Raw genomic sequence first — 13,911 nt, 5'->3', positions numbered from 1 at the left:
TGACTGAAACATACTATTGCAAATCCCAAGAATACACCAGAAAGGTATTGTCTATCAAGGATGACTCACTCAGGCATTATAACCTGTTGCTGGGTACATAAACTAGACTACTGGACACAACAAAGGTGTAGAAATATAATATGAAACTATGACTACCATTTTGATAGGATGAACTATAGAGTTGCTGGGGGCACTTCAATTGTTTGGAATTAAATTTGACAGTGTCTTCCGGTGACACTAACCATATGGTATTATTGTACCTTTGGAAACTAATTGGAATAGTCTAAACCTTTTCATTTGTTTTTGAGTAATAACAAAAGCACCTGATAAAATACATTGCACTTGTTTGTCTAGACTTCTAGGCTTGATATCTAGTAAATACATGCAGACTCACTTAACAGCTGTTGGATATCAAGCTGTAAGCATCTGAGACATAATGATCGGAGGCTCTGAAAGTGAAGTGCTTTTATTGATGATTTCTTGAGACAAAGAAAACGGCACTGTACGACATTTATTCCAATATTGTAGAAAACAAGATCAGGTTCACAACACAAAGTCCATTATGCAATAACACGGGTATGCGGTACCATTTTTGCAAAGTCCTGACGTTTGAAAGCCTTCGCTCCAACATCTATACCTGTCCTGGTAACTGCTGAAAATGCTGCCAGAGAAGAGTCTTCTTGTTCCCCCAAACTTTGTGGTTTTAACAACTTATTCATCATGATTCGGCACATCTAGCCCAATCTATCACTCTGCTTTTGGAATGTCAGTTAATACTTCTGTTCCATGTACTGAGGTTGAATCTTAACCTTGGTTGGACAGAGCAGTTTGCTGAAAGCCCTTCGAAAACTGGTGTGACACAGTGGATAGAGGATTGGGTTGATGGAGGAGTTAATCCACAGCAGCCAGAAGGAGATCTCATACAGATAATGCTGGACACACTGGGCATGGCATGCTGCTCTGATGATCATCAACAGGGTGTATGGCGCCCAGCAGAGGCCGAACACGCACACGATCACAGCCAGCGATTTGGCCACCTTCTTGTCCCTGGACAGACGGAAGCGGCTGGCGGCCACGTCGGAGCGGCTCCGCTGGGGGTGGGAGGCGTTCTCCGAGGGGTGCTGGACCACCATCTCGGCCATCTGCAGTGGAGGGAGGTCCAGCAGGGCGCTGTCTTTCCCCCTCCCCACGCTGCTGTTGCCTCTCACCACCGACACTTTAGCACTGGGCAGTGTGAAGTTTCTTGGCTTGGCTCTGACTAGACGAGTATGGTTCCTCCGGCCCTCGGCCTCCAACGACCTCACGAAGAACACCTGCTGTAGCCCCCTTCCTCTTCCTCCACCGGCCAACCCCAGCTCCTCCATCTCGCAGCTCCCCCCCGCCGCCACGGTGTCGGCCGGAGGCTCGTCCCTCATCAGCTTCCTCCGACGGATGTTCATGTAGATGCTGACGTTCAGGTAGGTCACTGTGACGAAGGGCGTGAAGAACTCGAAGGTGGAGGCCGTCATCAGGAAGTACCAGTTAAAGTAGAACTCAGCATGGCACTCCTGGTCGGGCACCACGCTGCTGCCTGTCGCATACTCCCAGCTGATGATGGCTGGACCGTAGAGGAGGAAGGCTGCCATCCACACGCTCAGCATCTTCATCACAGCCCCCCGGTTCACGCCCTTCTGACATCTGTAGCTCACCTGTTGCAGGAGGAAACAGTTTGGGCTTCATAGTGTGTCATGAAAATATAGACTTATGCATGAATGCAATTAATTGAATCTGTCTTATTCAAGCTGCATGCTTGAATGGCATGTCTGAATGAAAATGTCAGTTATTAGTATTGATCAATTCAAAGGTTGTGTGATTTTTTTGTATTCGAAGAAGTGTTTGCTCAAATGTTATGTTGACATGATAAATGCTGATTTGTTTAACTCGAAAAAGGTTATCCAATCAACTGAGTTATTTGTGCTAGCAGACAAACTCACGACGTACTGCGTAAACGAAGGAAAATTGTATTTACAGTAAGTCCGGTCGTGTGTTCATCAACTGCGCTTTGCCGTGCGTAAATGTTCTCTTACCGCTCTAGTGACGGATAGGAACCGGTCGAAGCTGATCAGGACGATGTTGAAGACTGATGCTGTGCACAGCGTATAGTCCACCACGAGCCACAGTTTGCACAGACCTCTCCCCAGTCTCCACTCGCCCGTCAGGACATAAGGGATGTACACTGGAATGCAAAATCCGCCTGGGGTGGAATGACAACCATCAACCACGTTTCACAATAAAGTTTCAGGACTGAAAAATATTTAGATTCTATCAATTGTAATTGACCATACACAACCAACTCACCGACAAGAAAATCTGCTATGGCCAGATTCAAAAAGAAAAAGTTGCCCTGAGTGCGTAAACCTTTTTCCACAACGAAAGCTAGAATTACGAGCGCGTTTCCTAGCACTGTTGCAAAGACAAGGAGCGTCATGAGTACCGCCAGAAACACCGAGGTGGAAGGAGAAAACTGTCCATACTGTGTGCGCCGGTTACCTGGCATCTCCATCTCACCTACGGTCGTTCCATTTCCATGGGAAGCGAAGGACAAGTTGCTTAGAATATCTTCCGATTTCCATTGGGAGGTGACGGGTGTGGAAGATCCGACGCCCAACGAAATCGATGGGTATTCGGATTGCATTGTAGCCAATAGCTTAACTGTCACGAAGCTAAACCACCCGAGACAAAGTGGATCATGTTGAGTGTTCAACCAAAAGTATCCTATTGTGGCTCTTAACTGTGAGGCATCGTGTTTTATCACACGAGATCTGCATGTCTATTGGTTCTGGTGGGGCGCACGTAAAGACGCCCCAAACCAACCTACCAAGTCTAGAATTTGTGTGTGACTGGGGTGCAACGCACATGTTTGATGCTATGACAGTGATTTTGTGGATATAATAACATTTTAGGCATTTTAGGCAGAATGGTTACAGTATGGTTAAAATTCACATACCTGGTTTATTTCATGTTGCTGTATAAATCGTATACATCACCACCTTCTGAATGTTACCAGTCTGTTTGTTTCAAGTCCATCTTAGCATCCACTTCAGTTTCCGATTGTTTATTTCAATGGCCCTTGAACATAATCCGTTTGAACTCACCAGGTGCGTGCTAAAATATAAGTGCCCTAAGCTCTAATTAGCTTACTATCCTCCCTCCATATCGTGCAGACATGTAGGCTGTAGTATAAATAATGGGACATTTTGACCTCATCCAGATATTCTCCAAACGTTATGTTGTGTGAACAATGTTACTTTTCTCAGGTACAGTCTCACTTACTGTAGGCATTTTGGTGAAGCTCACACCATCTGACAGTCCATCTGTCTGGACGCCTACTAGACATGTGCTCAACACACACACTCCACACACTTTAGACATACCACAGTATTGCTGAGTGATGCTGGAGCTGGTATCATAGCTGTGCACCCTATTTTATTAATTGCGCAGTAAACTGAAATGCTCATATTGATTGTCATCGACAAATACATTAATCTCTTAAATCAGAGGCTTGCCCAAATATTTCCCGTACATTCTACAATAGAAGGAGAATTACAGTTGAGCAATACAACATGACACTGACAGACAGACAGAAAAAGATTGCCCTCTGCTGACATCTTCTGGTGTATTGGAAGAAGTTTTAATGTTTAGTTAAAGTCTTTTATTTGTCAGGTACACAGAACAACACAAGGTCAGACTGGGCACTGAAATTCTGGCATCTGGCATAACACAACATATAAGTACACAGAACATAATTTACATCTATGCTAAGCTTAAATAAGTGAAACTTCCTAAGTATACAATAAATAATTGACTATTCTAACCCTAATACTAAAACTTCCTAAATTACAGATACCAATAAATAATACACTATACTAACCCTAAATGCACATAAAACCTATTTAAACCCTATGGAGTACAGTACTGTGGAGTACAGTACAATAGTGCACAATTGCAGATCAGTGAATGACTATTAGTTATTCTACTTTATTGTATATTCTATTTTATTTTAATTGTATTCCACTTAGTACTGCTAGTTTATGTATCCTTAGTATAGTTAGACCACATATTTAAATTTAAGATTCCTAAATGTTTACTGGATGCACCTTCCTGCCAAAGCAAATTCCTTGTCTGTGCAAACTTTCATGGCGAATAAATCCCATTCTGATTCTGATTCTGATTATTTAGTTAGTTATTCTAAATGATCCCCCATAGTGGTTGAGTCGTTCTACCTACGTTCAAACAATCTTGATGAATGGGATTCTAACGACAGGTCACGGAAATCTACGTGTAGTCTAGTATTATGCACCAGCAGGACCATGGACTGTGGCATGGATGGACTGTAACGTTTAGTCAGAGCCTCTTTATAAGACATTCTCTGGTTTAGTTAGGAACCGCCCAAGACGTCGGGAAACACACAACGTCCCTGTTCATTGGCTGAAGTTAAATGAACCGGGGGAAATTTGAATGTTTGAAACAGAGACAAGCTAGTTACAGCCACCAATACTGGCAACAAACGGGTCGTGTCTTGTTTCAACGATTTGATCGATTCTAGTGCCGTGTTTTTCAATTTAAGATTCGTTAAAAGTTAACTAGCTACACAGCTAGCTATCTTATGGCCGACAAAGTATTTTGTCCAACTATGGATACACAAGAATCAGGGGAAAGCAGGGAGGCAGCTGGTATAATAATCCCGACAATCATTTCTTCGAGTGAAAGTGGACTAAAGACAGACGAATGTTTGAATTTGGAGTCAGACTTGGAAATTGAAGAGAGTGTCAAGGATGGTGATTTCAGACAAAATATTGGTATAACAGGTTCGTTGATGAAACATTATACGTACTCCAGTTTGTTATTGTCTGTATTAGCCAGCAAGTGAATAGCTAAACTGTTAGCAAATAACATAGTAGCTAGCTGGCTAACTAACTAAATCAATCAGTTATCACCTGCCTTTTAGCTAGACTAAATATAGTAGAGCTCATAAGTAACCATGTAAAAGGTTAATATCTCTATATATTCCATTGCTGATCATCAGACGTTATCTAGGCTGATAGTTGTTCAATGTTCAGGACTCCTTCAAAACGAAGACAATGGCGATGGCGAGGATGAAGATGATGACGACAGTGGCACAGACTACTTCAACACAGACCAAGCTGGTACTCGGCTTCTGCGAGCAGAGCGTCCAGGGAAATCATCCCTTCCAGACACCTTTCAGACCAGTCAACTCCTCTACTATGAGCGATTCAAGGTGTATCAAGACTACATGCTAGGTATACAATTAAGAAGTTGAGAGTGAGTGATTAGCTTGTCCTAAGATTTGCTAATTAATTAAACATAAATGTCCTTCAGCTTATTCATTTTGATTTGCAGATTTTGGCACACATTGAAAAGAGAAGTGTGATTGTTTGAGTTGAGCATGAAGCCTAATGGGTCAGACGTGTGGTCATGTGTCTGGACAGGGGACTGTAAGATGTCAGAAGTAAAGTCGTTCACAGCTGACTACCTGGAGAAGGCTCTTGAGCCTTGTGACTGGCAAGCTCTCTGGTGCACAGAAGTGTTTGATGTGCTGGTGGAGGTAGGTGTCCTGAGAAGACAAAATGTGGAAGAGCTAACAACCTAGAAATACTCAAATATATCGAGTCAATATTCCCCAGCAAGCAATGCTTACGGAACTCTTTTATTCTGAAGCAGTATTGTGAGAAACTCCAGTGTGACCATACTTGAAAATCTAAAATCCTTCCGACTCTTTGCCGTTCATCGAAGGTTCCCCTGATATCTCTCCATGTCCTACCTTCCCAGGTGGCTGATGTGGACTTTAAGGAGCTCAAGGCTAAGGTGAAGCTGGTGGTGCCCATGAAGTGTGAGACCAGGGGCTGTCAGCTGACAGAGGAGGCCATGAGCGTCCTGCTGGAGGCCTCCCTCCACAGAGCCCCTCTGCAGGAGCTCCAGGTGGTCTACGATGAGTCTGGGGACTTTGACCAGACTGCTCTGGCATTGGAGCACCTCAGGTAAGTCTCTCTCTTGCAGATTTCATTCTCATGGTAATACAGTGGCTTTGAGGTGACAATAGACCTGTTTGTAGATGCCAGGAGGGGTGTGGTTCAGGTGTTTCAGTTTGGGAGGGAGCCTGAGGGGCTGGTACTAGACGATCTGGTTCTTCTGTCTTTTTGTATTACGACATTTTCTTTTGTTGTTCTTTCTTTTTCTCGATTGCTCTCAGGTTTTTCCACAAGCACATTTGGAGGCAGTGGGATGAGGAGGATGAAGATGATGACTTTGACTACTTTGTCAGATGTGTGGAGCCTCGTCTCAGACTGTAGGTCTACATGTGGGGGATGTCACAGGGGCGTGGTGGAGGGTAGTAGATGGTAAACACGCCGCACGGATCAGCCTGTTTTGGACTGGCTGCCGTTCCGTCATCTCAGCTGACTTTGTTCAAATCAGCCAATCACAAGGCCTGAATAGCATTCCGTGCGCCATTCTTTCTTCCGCGTTTAGCAGAAGGTCCATGTTTCTGCCCGTGGTGCAGCACCTCAGAGTGGGCGCCGCACGCCTCTGTGAGCCTCGTGTAATGGCTGCGGCTGATACTGGAGGCTCGGGGGGGGCATTACCAGACATGGACACTAGATGGCGCTGTGGGATAGGGGGACGTCCAGTTGTCCGTTCTCCCAAGTACTTAGCTACGGTTTGATTATTTCTGGGGGCATTCAAGCCTTCTTTAGGACAGAAAGGAAGAGACGGCTCAACCGCTTGGTATTTGACAGATACAGGATTAGTTTTTTGACACCTGTGGTGACATTTTGGGGAAACTGTTCCCTTAACGTGTGTGTGTGTGTGCGGGGGGGGTGACAGGGAGCTATTACTTAAGGGTTGAGATCTATTGGTGGAGAAAGATGCTACTAGGCCAGGCACTCAAGCTTTTTTGACATTTCTACTTTTGCATGTAGAAAAGAGACAAACTTTGTTAGCTGCATTCTTTATATGCTTTATATAAGTCGTCTTATAATATTATATGTAACGGTTTCCATCAATATAAAAGCATCTCACACAATAAGTGATTTTACTTATGTCAAAAAATGGCCCCTGGCGTTGAATACTGTTGCATGTCAAAAAAGTTTCTTCTCTTACTCTACTTTTCATATTGTGATGGTGGAGGTGTTTATTAGATTCTAGAATTTCTAAAGCCATGGAAACATTTGCCTTTCTTGCTTCTCTGTCTCTTTCTGGATCTCTTTGTCTGTCTCTCTTCCTGTCTGTCTCTCTTCCTGCCTGTCTCTCTTCCTGCCTGTCTCTCTTCCTGTCTGTCTCTCCCTGTGTGTTCCTCAGGTACTACGACATCCTGGAGGACCGCGTGCCCGCCGGCCTGGTATCTGAGTACGGCTCTCTGCTGCAGCGCTGCTCAGCGAGGTACCAGGAGTTCTCCAGCCTGAGGAACGGCCTGAGCAGTGATTCTGAGTCGGAGCTGGACAACGTCTCCATGGTGGAGGGCCTCAAGCTGTACGAGCAGATGGAGGGCCTGAAGCGCAAGCTCCGCATCATGGAGAACCCCCTGCTCAGGTGAGGCGGAGGGGGGGGCGAGAGGAAGGAGGATGGGGGGTGAGGGGAGCTGGAGACTGATTTATTCCATGGGGCGTATTGATGAACCTGCTGAATGTTTACTACATTCCTCAGACTCTTCTCTGTGAAGTTATGTTAGAGAAATGCGTCTCGCGTGCTTCGTGATGTGAAGAATGTGTTGCTGACTGTAGCTCAGTCCGTTTTGCTCCTTGCTACCACCCCCGTGTATGATAACAACATTTTAGTGCTTCAGAAAATGGTGACCTGGTCAAGGTTCAACTCAATCTGACCCCTCCTCCCCCTCATCCTCCCTCTCATCCTCCCTCTCATCCTCCCTCTCTCTCTTTATGCCTTCTCTCCTCTCTCTTTTATCCCTCCCCTGTTTCCCCCAGGTATGTTCTGGGATACAAGGTGAATTCGGGTCTGCAGTCGTGCAGCGCCCGCGGGGTGAGGGAGGGTGGGGGCCGGCTGGTTCACGTGGTGTCGGCCCCCACCCAGGTGAGCCAGCTGCACAGCCTGATGGTGAACAAGCTGCAGCCTGAGTTCTCTGGAGAAGACTACCAGGTCCAGGTAAACATCACCCCAGAATGCGCACGGTTCACTGGCAGTTTGACATTCAATTCCACATTCCAAAATGCAGCAATACTTCAAGTGAGATTCTAATCAGCTCGTGTGACTGAGTTGAAATCAGCAACGTGACATTTATGTTTTCAAGCTCCCACTTGTTCTTTGTTGCCAGTCTCATTTGAGGAGCGGGTTGTGTGAAATGGTTACTCACAAAGACTTCTGCAACCCTGCTGGGTTTAAGCAGAGCTGAGAACAGGTTTGATGTGCATTTGAATTTCAGTTCCAGCCAGACAGTTCTGTCTTCCAGCAATCCAATTCAGTTAGCTTTTAATCTGTCAAACGGGTGGATGGACGTCCTGTTATGAACCCCAATGCCCTTGGTTCTGAAACCACAGAGCCACTGCGGTCAGAGCTAGAGCTACCTCTCTGCATTTGGTTCACCTCAATGTAGTTCTCTGCTGTGTCTCCACGGCTAGCTAAGCAGCTTCTAGCACCACCAGGAACCGTACGCTAATGTAGCTACTGGTCTACAACACACACTGGGATTTGCAAGGGCAGCTGAAGTACTTTCCTTATATTACTTTTTGATCTCACTTGTTCATGTATTGTTGTACTCCCCAGGAAGACGTGTGTGCGTGCGTGTGTGTGTACAAAGCTCAGTGTGTGCTCACGCAGCGCAGAGTGCCTCTTGTTTCTGTGTATTCCTCCGAGACCCAGTGTGTCTGTCTGTCTCTCTTCAGTTGTGTGACAAGAACACGCTGGGAAACAGTAGGGACACGACGATAAACACTGTAAAGGGAACAATGTATCCTCCCGCTTCCGTCACGCGTCTCTGCCAACTCTGCAGACGACCAATCGGGGAGAGAGAGAGAAGTATGCGAGTGCTCAGCTGTTGGGGTGTCTGTGTTTTAGTTCCACAGTGACCCGGTGCAGGCCGTGGGCAGCTGCTACGAAGGTGACGTGGTCCTCATCCTGCCTGGACACTATAGCATCCCCAGTTCCATCACCATCCCAGACTCCATCGTGGTGGAAGGTAAGAGGTCTCCGTTTGGCTCCTTTCAGCCGACGCTTCGAAGATGGAAAAATCTCAAGTGGCGTTAGGACCGGTGCAAATTGAATGTACAGCAGGCGGTGCGAGACACACACACACGCGCGCACACCAGGAACGCCGCTCGCCGCTGTCATCCTAACACAGTTCACCGCCACACCTGCTGCCCCTTTCGTACATTAGCACGTGTACACAGTGCCCTCATAAAGCAGGGCCGTCCTCCCATGTAACCTGGGCTTCCAGATAAGACACGTCGGAGGGGTGTGTGTGAGAATCTATTCCTACGCTCGCAGCACAGCAATCTGCGGTTTGTATTGGTCTGGTCGCCCCCCTGCTTCCACTTGAAATATCCTCGTTTGCAACGGCGAGCGGAGCGGAGGGGAAGAGTCAATATTGGACCATCCGTGACCGTTTTATTGCTGCTCGTTTCCCCGTCTCTGCGTGGCCGTCTCACCTGCAGATGAGTATCCCTGGCGGCGGCGCTAGCTAGCATGCTAATTCGTGCTGACGGCCAGAGCCGCCTCGCACAGGAGCAGCCCGCCAGAGCGGCTAGGACAGAGCAGCCAGATTACAGCCCTGGCTCGGCTAAATTGGGCTTGATGGCGCAGCGAGGACCCGGTAATGATAATGAATGAGCCGAGCTGAGGGGCAGCGCCAGGCCAGCCCGGGGGAGAGTGGGGGAGAGCGGGGCGCCTGGCGTAGGAGGGAGGTCACAGCCCAGAAGGCGCGGCGCGGCGCGGCAAGGAGGGAGGGAGCTGGGGGAAACGAAACAGGAAGGCTGCTTAATACTTGTGTAATGGTATATAAACAGACAAGAGAACCTGCTTAATGCTTGCACGGCATATGTGCGTGAGTGTGTGTGCTCGTCAATGATCCCCTGAGGGGAGCGGTCTGCATGATGCAGGCAGAAGAGCAACTCAATTAGAGCTCATTCAAATCCAGTTCTCCCTCGAAGCATAGACACAGTCAATTGTCTAGATGGTTGTGGCGTACACACAGAGCTTTGTCTTACTTACTGTACAGCCACAATATGAAAGAAGCCAAGCGGAGGGCTGGAAGGGATCTGAGGGCTCGGGGTGGGGGGTGGGAGGGGTTGCTGTAGGGGCCAGGGGCCAGGGGCAGAGACTGATCTGGCCAAGGCTAGTGTTGATAATGGCTGTGAGTGTAACGAGTGTGGAGCACCTGGAGTCAAAGAGCTAATGACACCTGGCTGACAGAAGGATCCTTCAGCCTGCCCTGTGGTCCAGCCCTGCCACCCAGGGGAGGGAGGAGCTCTGCAGCCCAGCTCTCTGTCTCTGACATCATGACTGGGCTGGGCCACTGCCCTCGGTGAAGGTGCTTGTCCTCTTCCTGGCCCTTATGTAGTCCCCACCATCCTAAAAGAAGGGCTTGGAGACTGTTTCCCCCTGGTGAAGACACCAGACGGAGAGCCAGAGCGTTGCAGTCAGCGACCCATTCACCAGGGCTCGACTTCAGCTGGCTCCAAGGAGCGTTGCAGCACTCCCAGCCTCGTTGCACGACCCAGAAATGTGTTTTTTATTTCTCTCAGAGACCACTGATTCTCCGTGCCTTGAGCCTAGGGTGGGGGGTGTAGGGTGGCGGGGCGGTTTACAGCCCGACCCTATCTGAAAGCATTTCTGAAAAGGTTTACATGACATGTTGTGTCATATCTTTGCCGATCCCTGCCCCTGTCAAGGTGATTCTTCAAAGGATAGTGGGGTAGAGCCTGGGAAAGTGCAATGGCCCGTTTATCCACAATTCAACCTCAGACTGTTTGATGTGTTAGAGACTGCTCCCGGTGCTGCGCCCTCCTGGGGATTGTGCTTCCCCCCGGCTATGCGGTGTCGTCATGGCTGCTGTGTATCCGGGCAGGGTTCGGTCTTCCTGACGAGGTGGTGATCGAGAAGCAGAGCAAAGGAGACTCGTTTTTGGAGTCCACGGGAGCCAGCGTGAAGATCTCCAACGTCAAGTTCATCCAGCACGACGCCATCGAGGGCATTCTCTGTGAGTAGCTGACCAATACTGAGCCTTCACCACCACTAGCTTCCTGCTGTGGACGCCAGCACTGAGACTAAACGGTCCGCTGGGCATGACCAAGATGGTGGGGGGCGGGGCTTTTTGAGGTCCAGCCACTCTCGATGACCAACCTCCCTCCCTTCCTCTCCTCCTCTGCAGGTGTCCGTCAGGGCAAGCTGGAGATGGAGAACTGTGTGCTGCAGTGTGAGACCACTGGGGTTGTTGTGCGCACCTCTGCCCAGCTCACCATGAACATGTGTGATCTCTACGGCTCAAAGGTACACGTGTGTGTTTGTGTGTGCGCGCATGAAATTGTGTAAGAATGTATGCATCGATAATGTGTGAATGGGTGAAATCTTGTTTGTGTGCGTCACAGCTGTGTTTGTGTGCCCTCCATCCCCACCTGCCTGTGCTGGGTCCTCTAGGGAGCGGGCGTGGAGATCTATCCTGGCAGTGTGTGTAGTCTGGTGGGCAATGGCATCCATCACTGTAAAGAAGGCATTCTCATTAAGGTGAGGTCCACTGGCAGGCTCAGATTGTGTTGATGTGCTCACTGTACACTTCCTGTACTCTGCAGAGTAGATGTGACTCAACTGGGCTGTCTCCATCCAGAGAAGTGGTGTTTTGTTATAGAAAGTTCATCTTGCCACTTATTCCACCCACTTGGTGTAAGTGTAGAGCTTTGAAACCTGAAGGAGGACAATCTCCACAACACTTAACTGTTTTCTCTTCTCCGCCATCTGTTCCTTCCATCCTCTTTCCCTCTCTCCCTTCCATCTCGTCTTTCACCTTTCATTCTTTCCTTTCCTTCCTCCTGGTCCTTCTCTGACGTGTGTTCCTCCTGGTCCTTCTCTGACGTGTGTTCCTCCTGGTCCTTCTCTGACGTGTGTTCCTCCTGGTCCTTCTCTGTTGTGTGTTCCTCCTGGTCCTTCTCTGACGTGTGTTCCTCCTGGTCCTTCTCTGACGTGTGTTCCTCCTGGTCCTTCTCTGTCGTGTGTTCCTCCTGGTCCTTCTCTGTCTTGTGTTCCTCCCTCCAGGACTTTGCAGATGAGATGGACACCATGCCCCAGATCACCATGGTGAACAACGTGATCCACAACAACGAAGGCTACGGTGTGATCCTGGTCAAACCTGGAGCAGACGAGGATCAGGACCAGTTTGCTGCTGCAGGTACACACGCTGGGCCACACACACACAAACATACACACACCCTTTAAGCTAACATGTATTCTGGTCATTCTTTCCAAGGAGAGCCAGTGGAGGAGGAGGAGGAGGGGAAGGGGTTGAGCGAGGAGGCCGAGGCCCAGGGAGGAGAGGGGGTTGGCGGAGTGGCAAAAGCAGACGTTCCCCTCATCGGGCTAGACGTCACGGAGACATCTGCCCCTCATTGCTATGACACCGCACCAGAGGTCACCGAGGGTAACGGGGCCATCGAGAGGGAGCTGGTGGCGACGTCAGCCAAGAAGCTGTGTCGTCAGAGGAGCAGGATTAGGGAGCTGGGCACCCAGGCTGTGGACAACCTGCTCTCCCAAAAGATGTTCGTCTCCATCCAGGGGAACCAGTTCAGACGGAATGGCAAAGGCAGCTTTGGAACTTTCCTCTACTGAGCCCTCTTTGGTTTCATTAACACAGAAAGCATGCACAAACCACAGACACTTTGACCTTTTATTTATTTCTTTAGCCATTCCTCTATGCTGCACTGGTTTGTGAGTGAGCACAAAATGAAAGGGGTCATTTAAAAAAAATGGTTTTAACAGGCCTTTTAGCTACAATCTCCATTTTTGATGGATTGTTGTTTGTCTTGAGTTTATCAAATGAAAGTTGGTAATGCTTCAGACTGGAGTCTTATTTTTTATGTCTACACATTGAATGTATTTACGAAGCACTCACTAAAAAGTTTCCCCCCCACGGTGTCATGAATATTGTATCAGTTTTACACATTATCTAGTTTTGTAATTCAGTGATGTACATTTCTAAATTAGGGTGATGTCAATTCTTTGGTTGAGGTAAATGCACAGTGTATGTTTCAGAGTGTACGTTTGTTTTTCACCTTGGTGGCTTAATTCAGCCCATTTGTATTATGCTGAAAGCATACTCAACATTGCAACACCAAATGCGAATAAAATGAGAAATTGTGTTTACATTTTTCTATTCATTTACGGAAAATGTACTTTTACGAAGCGTGCAAAATGTAGTTGGCACCACTGCAGTGTGAAGAGAGAGAGGTTATGTTTTGTGGGTTTAAAGCATAACCTTTTATAAAATACTCACAATTGTTTAATTCCAGATGATTAATTTCCAGGGGATTAAAAGGGGGTTGGTAAAACCTCATTACACCAAGGGCAGTTTGATTAATTACGTAATCTGGCGTGTCTCGCTGAAAATTTGACAGGTTTTACTGACTCACTCTGAACTTAGCAGAACAATTTATTCCACAAATCCAAAACTGAATTAAATGGTGCAGGTCATAATTAAAGTGGATATGAGTGTGCTGGATGGTAAGGAACCAGAGAATAGCTGCTGAACAGGATCTTCAGACCGCACTGCAGTGACAATGGCTTCTCACTTGACAATGAGAGAAGATAGTGTGTATGATGTTCTATTGTGTTCTGTAGTTATCAAGTGGAATAAAATTGCTGAAATACGTAATGGTCATTGTATCATCATAGTGCTACCAGTCACCTATCCATGGG

At 47.6% G+C, this 13,911-nt stretch overlaps 2 protein-coding genes across 2 annotated transcripts; one reads left to right on the top strand and one right to left on the bottom strand.

Annotated features, from left to right (window-relative positions):
- Positions 1–506: 506 nt before the first annotated feature.
- On the bottom strand, positions 507–2,855 carry hrh3 (histamine receptor H3). The gene is made up of 3 exons (XM_084682637.1): positions 2,338–2,855; positions 2,067–2,233; positions 507–1,688 (listed from the first exon to the last, which is right to left on the bottom strand). Exons 1-3 carry the CDS (start codon positions 2,672–2,674, stop codon positions 771–773), a joined length of 1,422 nt encoding a protein of 473 aa, XP_084538763.1. The 5' UTR covers positions 2,675–2,855; the 3' UTR covers positions 507–770.
- A 1,487-nt stretch (positions 2,856–4,342) lies between these two features.
- On the top strand, positions 4,343–13,359 carry shcbp1 (SHC SH2-domain binding protein 1). The gene is made up of 13 exons (XM_084683042.1): positions 4,343–4,847; positions 5,100–5,300; positions 5,490–5,605; positions 5,830–6,038; positions 6,251–6,346; positions 7,357–7,587; positions 7,980–8,157; positions 9,067–9,187; positions 11,075–11,206; positions 11,378–11,496; positions 11,644–11,730; positions 12,256–12,388; positions 12,467–13,359. Exons 1-13 carry the CDS (start codon positions 4,646–4,648, stop codon positions 12,823–12,825), a joined length of 2,184 nt encoding a protein of 727 aa, XP_084539168.1. The 5' UTR covers positions 4,343–4,645; the 3' UTR covers positions 12,826–13,359.
- The last annotated feature ends 552 nt before the right edge of the window (positions 13,360–13,911 follow it).

The sequence above is a fragment of the Hypomesus nipponensis genome, chromosome 19 (genome assembly GCF_054491055.1).
Source record: "Hypomesus nipponensis isolate SF chromosome 19, ASM5449105v1, whole genome shotgun sequence".
Classification (NCBI taxonomy): domain Eukaryota; kingdom Metazoa; phylum Chordata; class Actinopteri; order Osmeriformes; family Osmeridae; genus Hypomesus; species Hypomesus nipponensis.
This window is presented reverse-complemented; position numbering and strand designations above follow the sequence as displayed.